Consider the following 16,859-nt stretch of genomic DNA (forward strand, 5'->3'; position numbering starts at 1 on the left):
AACTTTTTATTTATACAAATGCTTTATACAATAATTGTTTTATATTACAACGTAGCATATCTAATTTTTGCCGATTTATTGGCTATTTAGGTAGTTTGGGGCCCTGAAGTAGGTACGTCCAACCAAAGAGGTGAGACTGTTATATGACTTTTGTAATATACATATCTTGCCTCGCCAGTCATCGCGGCCCCTGTATTCGAGCAACTAAGGTAGATATTGAAAACTTGAAACAATCGTTCTTCCGCTGTATGTCTTTTGTTGAGCTAAAACGTCGAATCGTAGAACAAAGTAATAGCACACTGCCGCAAAAGCCGCCGACTGCGAACGCATTCATTTGTTTCACTGTTACGAGCCTTAAATATCTGGCAGACCTTTCAGCTTTCCTCAAAGAAGAATCGTCATCTTCCTGACTAAAAATATTAGGAGAATGAATATACTAAATCACGCTTATGCTATTTAGGAATATAATTGGATTTGGAGGGAACTGCCTGATTTGAGAATTCAAGAAAAAAACTGTCACACTGTCTTCCGTATTTATTTATTCGGTCCAGTCCGGTGGTAACAGATCGATAGGATGTGCGTAGACAACCGCCAGTCGGGACTTGCGGCAGTGTGATATAAACTCGGATAGTGACAAACAGATAAATAAACAAATCTAGTCTGTAATTTATTTTTATAAGAGATTCTGAAAAGTATATGAGTGAAGAATTGTGAAAATCATTCATAATGACTGACCGACTGTAACTATTATAAATTAAAAGCTACTGAACTTATTTCAAGCATGTTTTACATTGGTATTTCTTTGGGTGATAGGTACATTAATAATATTTCATATCATAAGTGCAATGGATAAAGTTTCAATGTGAGTTCAGTAGCTTTAATTTATTGAAGGCCACTGAAGGGTAAGAAGTGATTGCAAATTAGTTCTGAATGAAGATGATGAATAATTTGGAGGCTAACTCACTTTAACCCCAATAGATTTTAGAGATTCATATCTAGGTTTAATTAAAAATAAGTTGATACACTTATTTTGTTGAAATTTTGCGTCCATGTATGAACAATGTTAATTGCTACATACCAGCAGTGTACTGCAATGAAGTGCAATTGCTTACATAAAGCTGCGTGCGAAGCAATAGTTATAATAATGGTCAATGACTCAGTTGGTACATTTTAGTTTTGTAAAAATATATATTCTTTTACTAGAAAGTATCTATACTTTAATTTCTTGTAAAAGATTGTAACCTTTAAGCTATAGCTTCTAATTATTAACAAATTTATTTAAAAAGATACATTTTAAGTAGTAATATGTTCAAAATAAAGCATAATTTTATCATTAGCACATCAGAAGTGGGATTAACTTTGATGAAAAACGTTAATTTAAATATTTTCCATGTAATACATCAGGTACACTCGATGTTCTAAAATTAATTATTAACCCAATTTGTGATACAGTGGCATGCTACTATTGGTTTGTAACCATTTCCGATATGACGTGGGTTTCAATTTCATAAGATAAAGTTTTAAAATCGCAGCATTATGTCAAATGAACACAAAAGATATCGAGCGAAGATGATATCATTGTATGTAATTGTGATTTTTATATTATATCGATACGAAATATCAATAGGGAATACGGTTTGATTTCCTGCCGAGCATATCACCACACGTAGAGTAAGAGGTTGCCAAATGTACATACTTGTAGCTGTAAGATAGCTTTAGGACTTTCTCTGAATGGCAGTTTTAGGTTGTGGACACAGCGGCTGTACTATAACAACGTTCTAGCGCACAGTTACTTGGTCGAAGGGAGAGAGGGAAGCTCTTTGAGAAATTATCACAAATACAAAAACACTGTGTTGTACGTTTTATTTTTATGATGAAGGTTTACTGAAGATGTAATAATAGTGGTCGAGTAATAGACGCGTTTATGTGTGAAACTTCATTAATTAATCACCATTAAAGCATTCATATGCCTGTATGTTATTAAGCAACAGTTTGTTCGTAACTAAGTTCCAATATAATTGTAACAAATAATTTACATACCCGTTTCTGTTCTGCTGACGCTCCTTCCACTCACACAAACGTGCTTTTGCCGTCACACTCACACAACCAAAACCAAACCTTCGTTATTGAATAGAATACAAATATTTTGTACTAGTGTTAATTTATAGATGTTCTGATGCCCTGATGGCCAACTAGTTGTGCTGCCCACAGTGCGCTTCACAACAGCGGGCGGCAATTAGCCGGGCGGTGACAGAACGAGAGCTTGCGATACAATCTTATCACATACCACATTGTATGAAGGGCGACTGTGTGTCAGCCCGAGCTACTGCGCCGACGGGAGCCGATCATGACATTCAGATCGTGGTGGAATGTAGCAGACTTCAAGGCCAGATCCTGAACTGTCAAAGTATAAACAGATTTATCTGCAAGTTTTTTAGTATTTTCCTTGAAATCACATGATTTCTGTCACCGAAAACCCATCGCTAGAGACTCAAAGTTTGTTAAAATTATATTTACCACCGTATGCAGCGAAACTATGTAAGGTAGTTATGGACATGATTTTAAAGTATATATTAAAATACGTTTTATACTTGGACAAATGCGTATGGAACCTTGCTGACTTCCAAAGGCACTCTATAGTAAGAGCATGGGCTGACAAAGTTTCAGCCTTCATGAAATGTGGTATGGCTGGCTATTGCAGGCTGTTAGTCCATTCCATGTCTCCACGTCTCTCAATCTATGACGTCAAACTTGATAGAATATAATTTGTATTTCACGCTTCTGCGCCCGGCTGGTTCTGTGATTTAAACCTACTCGGACAACGCGCACTGAATTGTATTGAAAAACATAGTGGCCTATAATCATATAAGCAATTTACTGTTTTATGTAAAATAATTTATTAAATTATATTATAACTTCTGATTTATTGGAAGGAGTTGAAAGCGTATAACGTGTTCTGTGAACAGTGATCGTATGTACAAACTAGGAAAGGTTAAGGTTGGTACACACGCGCGGGCGGGCGGCACGCGGCGCATGCGTCGCCATATGCTGATACGAGTAACTGTGGGTGGATGAGATCCATCACATTGTGTACTGTGATCATAAACCTATTTGTTCAGGAGCCCAGACGATAATATGTATATTTTTTTTCAATTACCACGTAGTCTAATAAATCCGGAGCCTCGATAGCTGCACGGTTATCGAGTCGGACTTCATACATTTTGTTCTTTAGGAAATCACAAATAGGTGATGTCATGCGACCCAGGTGTATTGGTCCTGTAGAACCCGCAAGTGTGTGCCAACCTTTAGACAATTTGTAAATGTGTAGCTCAATCTGTATGATACAATGAAAACGCTTTAAAGTTGAAACATTTATGTTGGTGTAAAAATGTTCTACGATGTATTTTTAATATTATTTCAAGTAAGCATATAAGTGTTAACAACAAGGCAATAGAAATGGTGCATAAGCGAGATCCTGTCGTCGCGCAGGTGGCGTATACACCAATGGCGAGCAAAAGGTGTTTAATTAGAGTATGCCCTTTACATACTTGCAAATCGTACAATATGTTCAGGTTCATAATGAATGTTCAGGGTTAGCAGTGCATTTTTGCATCTATGCTGCTGCGCCACTGGTTTACACCTCCAAAACTGAAGAACCGTAATCACTGTAAAGGTCGCCATTGACGGTCAATTATTCTCACGTTTCTCAAAAGCAAACGGTAGTACCCACGCGGCATACTATACGAGCAGTGACCAACACACGATCAATTATAGTCGTGGGTGCTACAGAAACGTGAGAATAATTGACCGTTTGTGGCTAGCGTAACCGTCTGTATTGTAAGTTTGAACTACATTGCGTCTTACGCACTGTAACATAAAGAGAATGCCGTAGTGTAAAGTTAATGTATGTCTAATACTGCATGTTATGGGCCTACTCCACACTCGTGGTCTAGACCTAGAGCCAGGTATCCGTTGGCGACATTGTTATATAGTATGAAGTGACACTCCATTTCTATTGCTTTGTTATTTGGATTTGTACGTGATGTTATGTATATCTGCGTTACCGTGATGTATATGTTCAGGCCCCCTTCTTTGAGACGTTCAAATCTTAACTGTGGATTGACACTTCAAAGTTTATTCACAAGTTAGAGTCCCTTTGATACTTTGTAACACTAAACATGAAAATTGTTGCCTTTACATTACTAGCAGCTAGCAGCTTTCATTGCTTGAAAATGTTTTACCTACTCGTACTTTACCCACTCGGTTCAACAACTAGTAATCCTAGTTGTTGAACCGAGTGGGTAAGTAAATCAAGTTTATATTTATATTGTTAAACAGAAAGAAAATTATATTTTCATCTCACTTGCACTGCGTAACAATGAAATAAGCAAATTAAAATGAAAAACATACTGACAAACGCATCCACTAGACACGTACCGCACACGAGGATAAATCAGATCAGTCGGTGGCATACTTTACGCCACACACAAACAAGTTCACCGTCAAGTTTGTAGGACGCTTTAGGGGATGTAGACAGTGAAAAAAATGCTAAAAACACCCACAATCGATATTTTATAACGATATTTTTTCCACTGCTACCATTCCTAAGCGCGCTGCAAACTGGACGGTAAACTTGACCGTGTGTGGCTGGCATTACGTCGGGGGCATGCTCAGCCCGTCAGAAGGTTCACGTTAAGCTTTGAATGTCCCAAGCCCAGCTCCCGGTGTCCACAGCTGTAGTGTAAGTCGTGTCTCGTGCTAGCGCGGGTTCTGCAGTAGAGCAGTAAGTGTCGTGACGTCTACAGTTATCATTTATTTTATAAATAACAAATATTATACCTAAATGTCTGTTGAAATTTGATGTACTAAAATATATTTTCTAGACATATTTGTGCAGTTCTTTTATTTTAATAGGTGTTAGTTTTTTTATCAATTGTTTTTTTTTTGTTTCAAATTAGCCAGTGGGTAATTGGCGATATGGGAGGGACGTATTTTTATCATTAACATCTTGACGGCCTCCGTGGCAAGGTGGATTTATAAGACGGAGATCCCGGGTTCGATTCCCGGTTGGCCCGATTGAGGTTTCTTAATTGGTCCAGATTTGGCTGACAAAGACGGACCGCCAAAACTGAAATTATTGATTTTCATCTAACTTCTGTTCTGTGGTAAGTATAGTAGGCTACTATACGGTGTGTTTCTTTGGGGAATAGCTGTTACAGAGTAATTAAAACACCATCTCTTAATAAACTGATTGGACTTTATTACAAGGGAGGAGGGACGAACACGGCTCTAAGCGACTCGCTCCACGTCTGCGTCGACGCTTGCTCAGCGTCTCGCGCACGTCACCAGAAGATACTTTAGCAGATATGGCAGCTTTTTAAGACAAACACATTTAAATTAAGGTTCAATTAACCTATAAATTATGTTGGCGATTGTTCTATACATTTCATACACATCAGGAAATCCTCACTAGTTTTCTGGGATACAAAATCCGAGTCAATACCTAACTTGTAAGGGGACATCCATTAATTACAGGTGTCGGTGTGGGTGGGGTATCTCACCCAATTTATGTGGGTCAGTCAAAAACACCTCGAGTAATTAATACACGCATTTCAACATAGGCGTGCTCATCAATACATTTCACAGCTTAAAAACGCATTTTCATTGTTCAAAAATAATGTACAACAAATACAAAACATTTACAAAATCCCTGCTAACGTAACTTCCGGTGAGACAGAGAAACACATTCAACTAAGTACGCTATCAATACGACGAGCAGTGCACGCTGTGCCGCGGGCGCGGGCGCGGGGGCGGGCGCGGACGCGGGCGCACGGCGCGTTCGCTACGAGTCGCTGTTGTGCGCGGGCGCGTCTTGCGAGCCGTGCGCGTTGTTGGTGTGCGCGGAGGCGGGCGCGGGCGCGGAGGCGGAGGCGGAGGCGCGCAGGCAGTCGCCGTGCGCCTTGTACTCCACGGGCACGGTGGCGGGCAGCTGCAGCACGCGCCGCAGCGTGTCGCGCACTCGCGCCTTGGCCACCGCGTCCGCCGCCGTGCGGTGCCACACCGCCAGGTGGTCCTCCTGCCACCACACACTGGTTGACCAATACCATATGATACGACCAACGATTATCTCGTAAAGAGAAATGGACAGAATACACACCAATGGCGTCGGAGCAGTCTCAATTCCATTCATTCTTTCAAAAAGAGATGTATCATTTCATTCATTCTTTATATTTCCAGTGGTGCTCTATTGTTTGACATTTGTCAATTTCTCTTCACGAGATAGGTTGTTTGTGCGGATGTAAGGCGCACTGGTCCAGGCTGGGGGAGGCGTCAGCCATAGCTAGTTACCCTTACGACAAGCGATTTAGCGTTCTGTTGCGATCCCGAGTAGAAACTGTCAGAGGCATGGCTGCCATCTTAGACTGCATCATTATTTAACATCAGCTCCAACATCTCACTTGAGTCAAGGGTTGACTTGTCATTGAATAAAAATAAATAAAAATTAAATCTTCTAAACTCTCTCTCTCAACGTCGTTCGCCGCCTGATTACACTTTTCGTAACACATTCACCAACTTACTCCCCAGGTGGAGCGTGTGTGAAGAAGTTTTACTTCAAGCGGAGCGGCTTTACATATGAATTCAGCCTTAATTTGCGCACAATCTAAGTTCAGTGGCTAGAACAGCGGCAGACGGAGCACACCTGGAAGCGCACGGAGAGCACGATGCCGCACATCTCGTCGCCCACCATGAACTGCTCGCCCAGCATGGCCATGCACAGGTCCTCCCACGCGCGCCCCGTCTGCGACTTGCGCAGTCGCACCACCTGCAACCATTGGACATAACATAACATTTGCATCTTGGAAACGCTTCCAAACACCATGGTCAAAGTCTCTTAGTTAGTAGAGACACACAATCTGTAGGTACATTATTAGTAGCTTGAAATGAGCATGTTAAGCCTCAATAGCTCAATAGGTTAGGGGTTGGATCCATATATGAAAGGTCAATTTCATAGGTCATATTGGACATATTAAAAAATGGGTATTAAAAATAATAGCACTAAAAACATACTTTTGTTTTTGCCTGCATCACAAACAACATGCATTTTTGTCAACAATTGGCAGTTTTTCTGAGTTCTTGTTGGTATAACCAACACACAGGGCTGCACTACTTGGGATCCAAGCAGTGCTATAGAGTTACAAACATTACAAAGTTCACTGAACTGTGCAGGCTCTAAAACATTGTTAATCAACTTAATTTAATTAATCAAAATCATTAAATATGTTTAAAAATCAACTGGATAGATATTATGAAATAATAAGAAGCATAATGATAAGCAGCTTAGTTTATTATTACAATAATATAATAACTTTCTTGTACTTACCCACTTGCCTCCATTGACATTAGCGGGGTCCTCCCACATGGGCTTGATGCCCAGCTTGAAGAGGTGCAGGTCTGTGAGGGGGGGCAGTTCGGCTGGCCGCGTCAGGTGCATGTATAGCCCCCACCACTGCTCCACAGACGCCACGCGACCAACCATACGAAGCGCCTGAAAATGGTGGTATATTGATACATACAATTTAACACCTTTTAATCAAGTAACTAGAATACCTTTATACACACACTTGATAAAAAGAAAACAATATTAATGCTTTTTTATATTTTTTTTTAGTTACACACTTCATTAGTCTGGTGTTTAGACAGTATTGTTACAAATACGGGACCTCAGCTAGCCTATACACTATTTGATATTTATTATAATAAACATCAAATCATCTGTGAAATATCATCTACCTACTATATGATAGCCACAACCAGTTGTTATAGTATGCGCGTTATCATCTGAGTCGTCCGGTCATAAAAGTCAAAAAAGATAGGAATGTGCAGCGTGCCTACCTGCGCACCCTAATTATCGATAAACGGCTACCTGCGCACGTGCTAATGATGAGTCAATAATGATTTGGACGATTCTGATTGGTCGGTTTCTAATGTAATTGCATTGCGTATTTTTTTTGCTATAAATGTGTTTACTGCAATTAAATAAATACATTCAGCCATAGAAAATGTCACACGAGAAGACTGGGCCAAATGTGTTAGGCATGCCGAAGAACTTCAAAACAAAGATTTACAAAAAGCTCTAATTAGAGATCACGCGCCGCTTATAATAAATTTGGCAGAAGACGAAGATTCTGATGATGAAGACTCAGATGAAGATTAATTTTATTTAGTTAATAATTATATAATATGAAATATGTGTTTGTTTGGTTAATTTTTGTTAACGTTTACAGCCCAAGCATTGCAATGTGGGTGTGTGTGTCGTATTAAAAAATATAAAATAATAACTCGTAGACTTCATATGCCTTTGATATTAATCTGGCTCTTTTGCAAAATCAGTTCTTAGTGGATGTCTGCTAAATATGAACAATCTACCTGCCATATTATAACTTTGTATGTTAAGTGGTTTTCAAATTATTGTGACCTTGTGCCTTTGTATCATAGTAGCAGTCGCCTGCAACTAATTAGTGTAAACTGTAAATAATTAGCGTAAACCTTCATCCCCATTTATTTATCATTACATTTTACATTTTAACAGTCAATGTATTCATTACCATGATCATAACTCTTTTTTAAAAATCTTGTCATATATTACACCAATCAGTTATAGACCATTTTTAACACAACTTGAAAAATGGTTCTGCTCCAGGAACTCATTTACCATCATATCAAAATTCACTTTAATTGGTTCAGCTGTTTAGCCATGAAAAGGTAACAGACAGACAGACAGACAAACTTATTTTTGATTAATAACATTGTTATAGATTTCTATTTCAATCTATAGGATAGGATGATAATAACTTGAATGTGTTATCATTTATTTTATAGATATACCACATTTTTGATACATGAAAAATTATCAATTGCAAAATTGCATGTGCCTTTTATAAGATAGTAAAAAAGTTTAAAACCAGTACCAAATAATTAGCCAGATATAAACAATGTAAATTAATTTATTAGTTATTATAAACAAAACTTTTTGGAAAAGCTTGACCAAGATTATATCTTGGTCAAGCTTTTCCAAAAAGTTTTGTTCCAGAATTACTTCAATTCCAGAATTACTTTTTATTTCATGAAAGGAGCACAAATCCCTACTGTCCTATGTAAATTTAGAAAATTTGTCACCGAAAATAATTTCTAAGTTTATTTAGAACAAGCAAACTGTTCCTTTTTTATATATATTAAGTGGTGTGTGCCAGACCATAGAATGTAGAATGCTAGTATTTGTGCAGGCGAGCGATCTACCTGCCCATAACCAGTGGTGGAAGCGGAGAGCTCGCGCGCGGGCGGCCTGCGCGAGAACCACATCCAGTAGCTGTACTCCAGTTTGTGCTCGTGCGGGGGCACGTAGGGCTCCAGCGGGTCGTCAGAGTTGCGGTCGTCGTCCTCGTCGTCATTGTTCTGGTTGGGCAGGTCCCCGGGGCGGCGGTCAGGTACGTTCAAATTATAGAATTTGCACATTTTTCTTTCAGTCATGTTACGCCAATAATAACATGATTCCCCAACGGCCTAACCTAGGACACGTTGCTAAATATACTCTTTCAGTTCCCGAGCTTAATCACTGGCTACGCTAATATATTCCTATTATATTAAAGTAACAAAATTACGAACACTTTATTTATTTATTATTTATTTATACTATTAATTATTAATTGTAATCAGCCTATTCCCTCTTTTTCTTTGTATAACCTTTTTCTTTCCGTCATCAAAATTCAACAATTGTCAAATGTCAATGACAGCATGGGCGACGTCCACAGAATAGTAGATAATTTCTGAATGAAGTGAAGGAGACTTTGCCGTCCATGAAGTTACTTTAATGGACTCTTTTATATTCTGTGTTGCTCGTCGATTTGACAATGACAATTGCATGACATTGACTTGACAATCGCTCGCGACATGAAAATTGAAAATGAAAAGTCAAAAGTGGAGAATGGAGATTCTATTCTATTATAAATAAATCGCAACGCCAACGGCTTTCAATAAAAATTAAAGCTAAAATATTGTAAATAGGGAATTTTGTTTAACAAACTATATTTTATGCCATGGCTAAAGCTGAGTCAGCTTCTAGGAACAATGTGGAGTGCCTGAACGTAGATTTTATGCGGTCGCTGGTGAAACAATATTCCGAACTGGTAAACAAAAACAACCTGAGGTTTTGAGTTAAGCCTCCTCTAACAAGAGTTGCTGTTTATTTTGGAAACCGAATAAAAAAAATAATTGAAGTGACTCTGGGTGCAAATAAATTTCTTAACCTTAATCGGTATTAAAATTAAAAGAAATGCAGTTTGCATTGATACATTCAGAAAACAGAAAACTTGGTAGAAACTCCGATAGACTCAGAACACTTTGGCTTTAAGTCTGTTTCGGTTCCTTTCTCTTATCTTATTTCACTTCCGCTAGATTAGCTCCATCCAGCTGAGCTCGCTCCAGAAACTTAGCAGACTGCCTTGGTCTCTGATAGCATTATGGAGTGTCACTGAAGAACCAATGTAGGTTGCTCTTTGTTCTGTTATGCCTCTGCAATTGAGCATTAGTGGTGTCTCGTATTCCTCCATGCAGGCTCTGCACAGAGGATTGTCAGTCACACCTAGAATTGAAAGGTGTTTGTTTAGTGGGCAGTGGCCTGTTATTAGGCCAACTACTAGCCATCTCACTATAAGTATATGAAAACATATCCTAGCCGGGTTATACTTACATTGAGTTACAATGCATATTGCACATGTTGCAACGTCAGTGTAGTCTAGAAATGTGGTACATAGTTAGGCAAACCTTGGAGATACAAATTCTGTTGTACCATAAAGAGAGACTGCTTGTCGTGAATTCTATTTATCATGGTATTTCAGGGGCAATGGACGAGTGCATTTTTCTGGGCCGATGCAGCGGCGGCGGCGTCGTCGAGCGGACCAAACACTGCGGCCAGCGGAGATGACATCTGGTTATTAGCCAGCGCCATGCTGGCTAGAGGAGAACTGCACAGAGCTGCACATGCTGTCACTTCTAGACAGTTGCACAGGTTTGAAAACTAATGTTTTAGAACTTGTGTTCATTAGTTGTAGCTTCTGTTGTTACAGTGTTAACTCTATGTAACGTCACTCGATTTGATGACATACTCGCTAAAGCAACAATATCACATGGCTTTGGTTTGTTCAGCTTGCCTTGCTTTCAATACACTCTGTAAAGTATTACACGCACTTTCAATAACAACAACAATTAAGTAATAAAATGAACTTTTATGTTGCCAAAATTAGTGAAAAGCTGTCAAAATGAGTGCAAATGTGTATGTTCTTTTGTTGCTTTACTATCCTAACCCGTAATAAACTAGACTTAAAAAAGATAAAATATGTTCTATTGTTTACAAATTGGGATTGCACATGAAGACTGTTGTTGACCGACTAATAAGTAAAAGTTATGTACATTACCAAATTATTAGTTGCTCACAAACTTTCAAACTGTAAACATGGCCAGTGAAAGAAAATCACTGTGTATTGATGAAAAAGTTTTACTCGTACATTTATTCTTCTTTCCATTTAACAACTCTACAATGCCATAAAATGTACAGTCCCTTTAGTGTCATTCTATAGAGTTTACATTGTACTTTTATTTGTTAGTGACTGCATTATTCATTATTGTTGTCAAAAATTAGATCAAGTAAATATTAGAGTAAAATAAATAAATAAGTCATTGATTCAGATGACTATTATTTGGATTAAATTATATAACTATGAAACAATCAAAAAGGTTGAAAAATTGCATGTAAAATTAGTTAATATTTGTTATATTAGGTCTGCTTTTATCCTAAATTGCCAGACTCTCGCTGATGGTTGATGCAGCATCATTAGTCAGATACTATCACACAGTTGAACCTGAGCCCCGGATATTGTATAGATGTGGATGTAATGTTATAGGCGACATTTGTTGTGTCTGGGTGTAGCCATGCGCGCGTACATCGCGTCCAAGGAGCCCTCCGCCGCGCTCGGCGTGCTGGACGAGTGCGAGCCCGCGCTGCTGGAGCCCCGCAGCATGGACCAGACGCATAACGTGAGGCTCTCCGCTGTAGTGTGCTGCTGGGGCGCTCTGTGCACTGGTGTAGATGTGTGCGTGTGCAGCGGGCGCTGGCGGCGGTGCTGGTGTGGCAGGCGCGCGCGCTGGCGGCGCTGGAGCGGCGCGAGGCGGCGGCCGACGCGCTGACGGCGGCGCTGCGCGCGGACTGCGCGTGCTACGAGGCGCTGGACTTGCTGCTGGAGCAGCACGCGCTCACGCCGGCGCAGGAGAGCGAGCTGGTGGACTCGCTGCCCATCAACAATCAGATGAGCGCGTCCGAGGCGGCGCTGCTGCGCGTGGCCTACCGCGAGCGCCTGCTGCGCTACGCGCCGCCGCCCGATGCGCCGGACGAGGCGCCGGGGCCCGTGGAGGCGTGCCGCGCGCAGTGCGCCGAGGCGGCCGAGGCGCTGGGCCGGCGCCTGGCGGCCGGCGGGCGCTGGGCGGAGGCGCTGCGCGCGCTGGACCGCGCCGGGCCCGCCTGCTGCCCCGACGTGCGCGCCGCCTGCCTGGTGGAGCTGCGCCGCAGCGCCGAGCTGTTCGCCTTCGCGCACGCGCTGGTGGACGCCTACCCCACGGCGTGGACGGCGTGGTACGCCGTGGGCTGCTACTACTACCTGGTGGGCAAGAGCGAGCTGGCGCGCCGCTACCTGGGCAAGGCGTGCGGGTTGGAGGCGGGCGCGGGCTGCGTCTGGCTGGCCTACGGGCACAGCTTCGCCGCCGACAACGAGCACGACCAGGCCATGGCGGCGTACTTCAAGGCGGGCCAGCTCATGCCGGGCTGCTACCTGCCGCCGCTGTACGTGGGCGTGGAGTGCGCGCTCAACAACAACGTCAGCATGTGCGAGCGCTTCATGGCGCGCGCCGCCGCGCTGCACGGCGCCGAGCCCGCCGACGAGCCCGGCGCGGGCGGCTGGGAGCGGCTGGCGCGCGCGGTGCGCTCGGCGCACGTGGCGCACGAGGCGGGCGCCGCCGCCTACGCGCACGGCCAGCACGAGGCGGCGCGCGCGCTGTGGCTGCGCGCGCTGGCCGCGGCCGGCCCGCCCGAGCGCCTGGCGCCGTGCTGGGCCGCCACGCTGGACGCGCTGGGGCACGCGGCGCGCGCGCTGGGCCGGCCGGCGGAGGCGCTGCGCTGGCACGAGCGCGCGCTGGCGCTGCGGCCGGCGCGCGCGGGCTCGCTGGCGGCGCGCGGGCTGTGCCTGGCGCTGCTGGGGCGCGAGGCGGAGGCGGCGGACGCGCTGCACGCGGCGCTGGCGCGCGACCCCGACCACGTGGTGGCGCTGGCACTGCTGGACGCCATCGTGGACCGGCTCGACGCGGCGCTCACCGGTACATTCTATATACTAATCGTCTTAACAAAAACTCAAGTCCTCCATTGGCTAAGTTTTTTATTTGAGAAAGGAAGAGATAACATAAAATTTTAGTATTGTGTTAGCTTATTATTGTGCAATTAAGTTTTCCATTTTATCTATTGCAAGTTTGTGGGGTTTGTTGTTCTTAAGTTGTCTGAGAGCCACACTAATCTCGTATAGGCTGATGTCCGGGATATCTTCAGTATCGGGTCTAGGATCTTTGGCCAAATTGTCAACAGGCTTTTGGTTAGAGAACTGTCCGTAGAACGTCTCGACCTCACTCAAGATCTCAGGCTTAGAGGCTCAAAGTCACTCAGCGGGCGATGGAGCGAGCTATGCTTGAAGTTTCTCTACGTGATCGAATCAGGAATGAGGAGATCCGCAGACGAACCACAGTCACTGACGTAGCTCAGCGAGTCGCGAAGTTGAAGTGGCAGTGGGCAGGCCACATAGTTCGCAGAGCCGATGGTCGTTGGGGTCCCAAGGTGCTGGAATGGCGACCGCGCACCGGAAAGCGCAGTGTTGGTCGACCCCCCACTACCTAGGGGGGGGTCCGAGGATATCAAGCGGGTTGTAGGGAGCCGCTGGATGCTGGCGGCTCGAGATCGTTGTGCTTCGAGGTCCATGTATGAGGTATATGTCCAGCAGTGGACGTCTATCGGCTGATAAGGAAGAGTTTTTAGGCAGTTTGAAATTTTTGGATTATATTTTCAATGTATATGTTATACTTTTTTTAAACTTCTCTTATTCCCGGACGTCCGTTCGTACATTATATAATATATCGCTATGCACTGGCCGGTCCCCAGAGGAGGAGATCCCGCAGTTCCCGTTCCCGCAGCTGGAGCTGCCGCCCGCGCCGTCGCCCGCGCCCGCCGCGCCGCCCGACGGCAGCGACATGAGCATGAGCATGAGCTTCGACTGACGCCGCCGGCCGAGGTGATGCGCTTGCGATTGTCTATGTTTACTAAACGGAACTCAGCACAGCAGAAAAGTGTTGTTAAATTACAAATATGCTAGATTTTTTTTCTATATTTTCAACAGACTTCAAAATCACAAAAAGGCATTCCTATTGGCTGTAAAGTAAACACTTAATTGTCCGAAATAATTGAAGTATTAAAACACTGCCATTTTATATGCAATGATCAAAAAACACTTATCTATAGGTTGTCAGCAGTGCTATTCTTTGACGATGTTTTAGTAACTCATCCTGTAGAGCTTCGACCTCGTGTCTGTTGCTCGCTATCAAACACAATACTATAGCTACGAATTCCACGCCCACACTGTCGACTTATAATCACACTATCACATCACATCACAATATCACACTTTCACATCACACTTCACATCACATCACACAAATATATAAATGCGAAAGTTCGTGTATAAGTGTGTATGTTTTTTCCTCCTTTGTGCAGCGGCTACTGAAGCGATTTGGATGAAATTTGGAATGGAAATAGATTTTACTCTGGATAAACACATGGGCTACTCTTCATTTCGGAAATCCATGGATACGCAGACGAAGTCGCGGGCGTCCGCTAGTAAATAATTAAAACCTGACTGTATAAACTGAGAATGACGTACGATGCGAACGAATCAGTAGCGAACGTTTTACTATATTGATTTTTCTGACAAACTAATCAAAACATTTGTTATATGTTAAAGTTGTTCAAGTTCAAGTTGCAAGTACTCAAATATGCTGGCGCTACTACCCCTGTGGACGCAAGGCTTACCTAAACGTCAAACTAATTATCCATACTCTATACAAATATTATAAATGCAAATGTAAATATGTCCGTCTCTGTCTGTTTTTCTTTTCCTTTTTACAGCTAAACGGCTAAACTGATCAAGATGAATTTTGGTATAATAGTAAATGGGACCTTGGAGCAAAACTAGGATACTTTTTGACCCTAAAATAGAAATGAATCTTGAATTTTTTGAAGTTGAATTGAATAGGTACATTGACTGTCATTAAAATGTAAAATATAATGATAAATGAATGGACAGCTTAAACTAATTATTTGCAGACGAAATGCGGGCGTCTACTAGTTAACTAATACACTGTTGGGTTAAGATTTTGTGTTAACGTGACATCATAAAACAGTTAAAATATAGACCATCATGACCGACAGCATTTTTAAAAATTTAATTTTTATGTTTCAAAAATATAATATTTTTTTTCACCTAGGAGAACGCTAATGAACAATTTAAGATCTTTTTAAAAAGTGTCAACGAGCTCATTGGCCAGCTAGTAGAACAAAGAAATGAAGTGTTTCGTTGCGCTAATTGTTTTTTGTTCTATTTGTAGGGTTTAGTGGTCACTGCCAACTACCCCGGAGGGAGCGTTCCTCAGTCCTCCGCTCCACAGATATCACATAAGAACCAAAACTATGTACATACACCTAACTTAAGAATCAAGTAGAGTATAATAAAATTATACTCTCAGAAACGCTGTGTTTAATTTATTTCTGTCATAACTTTGTGTGAAAAGGAGGTGAAGTTTTCTATGCTTAAATCTGTTGCTGCTAACTAGTTCAAACGAAGGCCACAGTGGCGCAGTGGTATGCGCTTTGGATTTACAAGACAGAGGTCCTGGGTTCGATTTTAATCTGTCGACCAATATAAAACGCCAGTCTCTCAAACTGCCCAGCCTCCCGGCTGGCTGGTGGGTGGCTTCGGCCGTGGATAGTTACCACCCTACCGGCAAAGATGTACCGCCAAGCGATTCAGCGTTCCGGTACGATGTTGTGTAGAATCTTAAAGGGATGTGTATTTTCACCCTATTCCGTACAAGTTAGGCCAACCATCTTAGATTGCATCATCACTTATCATCAGGTGAAATTGTAAAGTTGTACTTAAATAAAATATTTTTAACAAAAACATTCAACCGACGGCTGATTTTCAACAGATTAAAGGCGGCGCCAAGCCAGTGGCGTATTCATTACGAGTAGAGCCGTTTCTGAAAGAACCGTCCGAAAATCCTAAAACCTTATGATTTAAACGGCTTGAGTGAATGCATTACTGTGTTGGCACACCTTCAAAGTGATCAGAAGGTAGCACATAACAATCTTACATTTCGCTTTTCAGTTTATTTTTGTGATTTAGAAAGTCGGTTGAATTTTTTTTTGTTAAGAGTTTTGTCCTAGCATAGTGAACAAAGTGCCACAGTATGGGCAATTTCATTATTTTCATTTTAACAAAAAAACATGAAAATTCAATGGGAGTACTCTTTCAAACAAAAAAAGAATTTTTATAATTTGTTAAGAAATTACCAAGTTATGAGGCAACAAACATACAATTGTCAATTTACAATTGTAAAGTTATGAGGCATAAAACATATTCGTCGAATTGGGGACCTCCTTTTTTTCAAGTCGATTAAAAAACAGTCAGGATTTGTATGATTAGAAGAGTATTGGAGTT

General features: G+C 42.1%; 2 protein-coding genes across 4 annotated transcripts; one reads left to right on the forward strand and one right to left on the reverse strand.

Moving 5' to 3' along the window:
* Positions 1-5,818: 5,818 nt before the first annotated feature.
* LOC112043579 (eukaryotic translation initiation factor 4E type 2) lies at positions 5,819-9,775 on the reverse strand. The gene is made up of 4 exons (XM_024079061.2): positions 9,298-9,775; positions 7,382-7,546; positions 6,701-6,823; positions 5,819-6,076 (listed from the first exon to the last, which is right to left on the reverse strand). Exons 1-4 carry the CDS (start codon positions 9,526-9,528, stop codon positions 5,843-5,845), a joined length of 753 nt encoding a protein of 250 aa, XP_023934829.2. The 5' UTR covers positions 9,529-9,775; the 3' UTR covers positions 5,819-5,842.
* Positions 9,776-10,025: 250 nt separating this feature from the next.
* Positions 10,026-15,888, forward strand: LOC112043580 (cell division cycle protein 16 homolog). Of its 3 annotated transcripts, none has more exons than XM_024079062.2 (6): positions 10,026-10,184; positions 10,896-11,065; positions 11,958-12,090; positions 12,159-13,419; positions 14,249-14,378; positions 15,748-15,888. In XM_024079062.2, exons 1-5 carry the CDS (start codon positions 10,095-10,097, stop codon positions 14,362-14,364), a joined length of 1,770 nt encoding a protein of 589 aa, XP_023934830.2. In that variant the 5' UTR covers positions 10,026-10,094; the 3' UTR covers positions 14,365-14,378; positions 15,748-15,888. The 3 variants fall into 3 exon arrangements, with proteins under 3 accessions (XP_023934830.2, XP_052739862.1, XP_052739863.1); XM_052883902.1 differs by lacking the exon at positions 10,026-10,184 and adding an exon at positions 10,443-10,541; XM_052883903.1 differs by lacking the exon at positions 10,026-10,184 and having other exon boundaries at positions 10,902-11,065; positions 11,984-12,090.
* Positions 15,889-16,859: the final 971 nt, after the last annotated feature.

This window comes from Bicyclus anynana, chromosome 10 (assembly GCF_947172395.1).
Source record: "Bicyclus anynana chromosome 10, ilBicAnyn1.1, whole genome shotgun sequence".
NCBI classification, from domain to species: domain Eukaryota; kingdom Metazoa; phylum Arthropoda; class Insecta; order Lepidoptera; family Nymphalidae; genus Bicyclus; species Bicyclus anynana.

What these genes read in the sequence shown, in the direction of transcription:
- LOC112043579 (XM_024079061.2), bottom strand. Translation starts at nt 9,528, where the DNA reads ATGACTGAAAGAAAAATGTGCAAATTCTATAATTTGAACGTACCTGAC. An exon ending in ATGTCAATGGAGGCAAGTGG is followed by an intron (nt 6,824 to 7,381) that starts GTAAGTACAAGA and finishes CAATGGTTGCAG; the next exon opens with GTGGTGCGACTGCGCAAGTC. An exon ending in TGCTCTCCGTGCGCTTCCAG is followed by an intron (nt 6,077 to 6,700) that starts GTGTGCTCCGTC and finishes GTGTGGTGGCAG; the next exon opens with GAGGACCACCTGGCGGTGTG.
- LOC112043580 (XM_024079062.2), top strand. Translation starts at nt 10,095, where the DNA reads ATGGCTAAAGCTGAGTCAGCTTCTAGGAACAATGTGGAGTGCCTGAAC. An exon ending in TGAAACAATATTCCGAACTG is followed by an intron (nt 10,185 to 10,895) that starts GTAAACAAAAAC and finishes ATGGTATTTCAG; the next exon opens with GGGCAATGGACGAGTGCATT. An exon ending in ACTTCTAGACAGTTGCACAG is followed by an intron (nt 11,066 to 11,957) that starts GTTTGAAAACTA and finishes GTAATGTTATAG; the next exon opens with GCGACATTTGTTGTGTCTGG.